Consider the following 2,906-nt stretch of genomic DNA (forward strand, 5'->3'; position numbering starts at 1 on the left):
TTTTTGTTTTCTTCTTTATTTTATTTTTCCTGTAACATTTTTCCCTTTTTTCACTTGAATACTTTGTTGAGTAAGAGCTCCCCCTGCTGGAATACTGTAAGAAGCAGCGAAAGAAAACTGGACTTGAGGACAGACAAATATATTTTATTTACAAAACACTACAATCCTTAAAAAACCCTTAAAGTCTTTAAAGAACGTTCACGTCTTCCTGGTCTTTGGTTTGGGAGCTGGAAAAAAGAAAGAAAAAATGAGGAAGAACAGAAAAAAAAGGAACAGAAAAGAACGATTTCACTCAAAGACAACGGCGTTCGTTGGTTCTTCACCGTTTGGATTTTCCTGTTTGTAGAAGGTCTTGAGCATCTCCACGGCTTCTTCTGCTCTGTGACCTGACACACACTGGAACACACGTCCCGCCACACTTTAGTACACACACATACACACAAACGAATCGGTACCAGGAACAAACGCTGACCTGGAACTTTGTCCCTGTTTGAGGTAAATCTGCAGAGGAAACGTCCAGAACCGAACCACAGCCGCCAAAACGATCGTTCCTGCAGCCGAACACCACCGAGGAGACTTCTGGGAGTTGGAGCGTCAAGGAAGGAAGGAGAGAAATGAAGAACAAGAAGAAAGAAGAAAAGTCTGAGGAAAGGATGGAAGGAAGTGTGGATCAGAAGGAGGGCTGAACGAGGACACACACACACACACACACACACACGGTAGAGTGCAGGATACGCAGCAGCCTGAGTGCAGCAGCACACATGACACATGGTTCCACGGTGACGTAGAGAACTGTTCTCTCACACACACTCTTCACATCCAGGTCTCTGTGTCCACACCAGTCCAGGAGCTGGTCCACAGAGACCATCTCAGCGTGACGGGTTGCCTGGGAAACGGTGCACAAACAAACACGTATCACAATGTTTAACCCAACATGTCGTCCAGTCTGACTGCGCTGTCTGTCTGTCCGTCTGTCCGTCCGTATGACTGCGCTGTCTGTCTGTCTTTCTGTCTGTCCGTCTGTCTGTCTGTCCGTCTGTCTGTCTGTCCGTCTGTCTTTCTGTCCGTCCGTCTGTCTGTCTGTCTGTGTCAGTTCTTCCTACATTTTTGCTCTCGTTCACTTCGTTGCGTCCTTTTCCAACCACCTCGCTGTTGTAAACCATCAGACATCCAACTGGAACCTCTCCCTTCTCCAGAGCTTCTTTGGCCTAAAATCAGGCGCAGATTCACATGGTATTCACTCCGTTAGTTGTTCTCATTTAACAACAATCAGTCCAATTAAAAACTAGTTCTATTAAACTCAAACAGTGACAGACAAACGTTTAGTCACGGACAGTTACAGTACAAATATAAATACAAATATTTGATCGGTAGTTCATCCAACGTGAGTGAACGTTACAAACCATATTAAAAGCCTCGTTCATCCATTTATCTATTTCCGGCTCACTGGGATAATGATTCTGGGCTGTAAATGTAGACCCACTCTCAGTTTTGGTTTCCATAATTCAAAACAAAACAAAACTCTGTAATCAACTCTGCAACAACGCGGCGACCTCAGGGGGAAGATAATATTGAACGGACCACTTCCTGCTTCACACATGAACAGTCGATCCCTGATTAATCGATCCCCTATGTTGCTCTGGTCTCGATTATTACATTTGTTACATGTGTTAAGGTATATAAAATGGACTCGGTTCATTCCGGAAGTTGTGCCAAGAGGCGCTATGATTCCATGGTATGGTATTTGTGTATCATAACTAACGGTAAACTATAATTTTATCTATAGTTAAATCTATAATCAATAGTTGTATTACTAATAGAGTCTGCTACGGTTTTATTCGCAACATTTCCTTCTGTACCTTTTGTTATTAAAAAAGTAGGCATTTAGCAATGACGCCTTCTCTTTTGAAACATAACCGGAAGTTGTAGCTGTTCTTATTCTAAGCGTGCGTTGTTTGACAGAACTGTCAGCGATTAAACGATAAAACTATGAAGTGAAACATGTCGGTTAAAGAGTCGACGCGAAGATAAAAGTGTTTGTTCATTATTACTTACAATTTTTGAATTATTATCAGTTCCACGATGTTTTCCTCCGCTTGGAACTTTATCAAACGTCACAAACGGAAGTTTATTTTTACCGGAGCTGTACTTGGAGGTAAGTGCTGCTGCTGTTAGCTGCCGTGCTAATAGACGTTAGCAACACTGCAAACTTCTTATATACTAATGTTCGTCAAACATTTAGTCTGATTGTGTTTGACTAAAATATTATAAGTCAGTTGTTCATGAGAATTTATATATGAACCGCGGTGTTCGGTTAGTCTCCTAAATAAACAATGTTGAATATTTGTTTAGTTTTTCACTTTGGAGCAGCTGTTTCCACAGGGAAGGAGTTTAACAGACTTCAGACGCGAACTCTTCTTCGTTTGTAATGATTACGTCATCGTGATTATTGAGACTGCGAATGTGTGCATCGACGGAACCTCAAACTTTTCTATTGTTGGTTATAATGTTGTTTTCGCCGCTTTGTGGTTTGTTCTTCTTCGTTGGTGGCTCCTTCAGGAGTTTACTTCCTGGGAAAATATGCACAGAAAAAGATCAGCGAGCTGCAGGAGAAGGAGGCGTCGGAGTACATCTCTCAGGCCAGGAGACAGCTCCACTTTGAGAGTAATCAGAGGACGTGCAACTTGACGGGTGAGTGCTGAGAGTCAGAGTCACACTGGACGATGTCACTGTCCCTGTTGAACGTGTGTGTGTGTGTGTGTGTGTGTGTTGCAGTGCTGTCCATGCTGCCTGCTCTGAAAGAAGCCATCGTTGCTCAGCTGAACTCAGAAGGTCTCACTGCGCTGCTCAAGACAAAGTAAGGACAGAAACATGTCTGCTGACCTCGACTTGTGACCACTCTTCTC

The 2,906-nt window shown here is 43.0% G+C and overlaps 2 protein-coding genes across 5 annotated transcripts in view; one reads left to right on the top strand and one right to left on the bottom strand.

The window, feature by feature from the left end:
• Positions 1-123: 123 nt before the first annotated feature.
• On the bottom strand, positions 124-1,549 carry adat2 (adenosine deaminase tRNA specific 2). 3 transcript variants are annotated; one of them, XM_008313627.3, is made up of 6 exons: positions 1,404-1,549; positions 1,104-1,208; positions 736-886; positions 473-579; positions 324-396; positions 124-227 (listed from the first exon to the last, which is right to left on the bottom strand). In XM_008313627.3, the coding sequence occupies exons 1-6, from the start codon at positions 1,500-1,502 to the stop codon at positions 199-201; spliced, it is 564 nt and encodes a 187-aa protein (XP_008311849.1). In that variant the 5' UTR covers positions 1,503-1,549; the 3' UTR covers positions 124-198. The 3 variants fall into 3 exon arrangements, with proteins under 3 accessions (XP_008311849.1, XP_016888997.1, XP_016888996.1); XM_017033508.2 differs by having other exon boundaries at positions 129-396; positions 473-576; XM_017033507.2 differs by having other exon boundaries at positions 129-396.
• A 466-nt stretch (positions 1,550-2,015) lies between these two features.
• The window catches only part of pex3 (peroxisomal biogenesis factor 3), a 4,488-nt gene continuing 3,597 nt past the window's right edge, over positions 2,016-2,906 (top strand). For both annotated transcript variants that reach the window (XR_003050056.1, XM_008313630.3), the window contains exons 1-3: positions 2,016-2,155; positions 2,560-2,691; positions 2,776-2,857. Coding sequence is in view for 1 of the 2 variants with exons in the window: in XM_008313630.3 (XP_008311852.1) it covers positions 2,083-2,155; positions 2,560-2,691; positions 2,776-2,857 (287 nt within the window). In the remaining variant the exon portion in view is untranslated. The remainder of the gene's footprint in view (positions 2,156-2,559; positions 2,692-2,775; positions 2,858-2,906) is intronic.

Source organism: Cynoglossus semilaevis, chromosome 7 (assembly GCF_000523025.1).
Source record: "Cynoglossus semilaevis isolate Cse_v1.0 chromosome 7, Cse_v1.0, whole genome shotgun sequence".
Lineage (NCBI taxonomy): Eukaryota > Metazoa > Chordata > Actinopteri > Pleuronectiformes > Cynoglossidae > Cynoglossus > Cynoglossus semilaevis.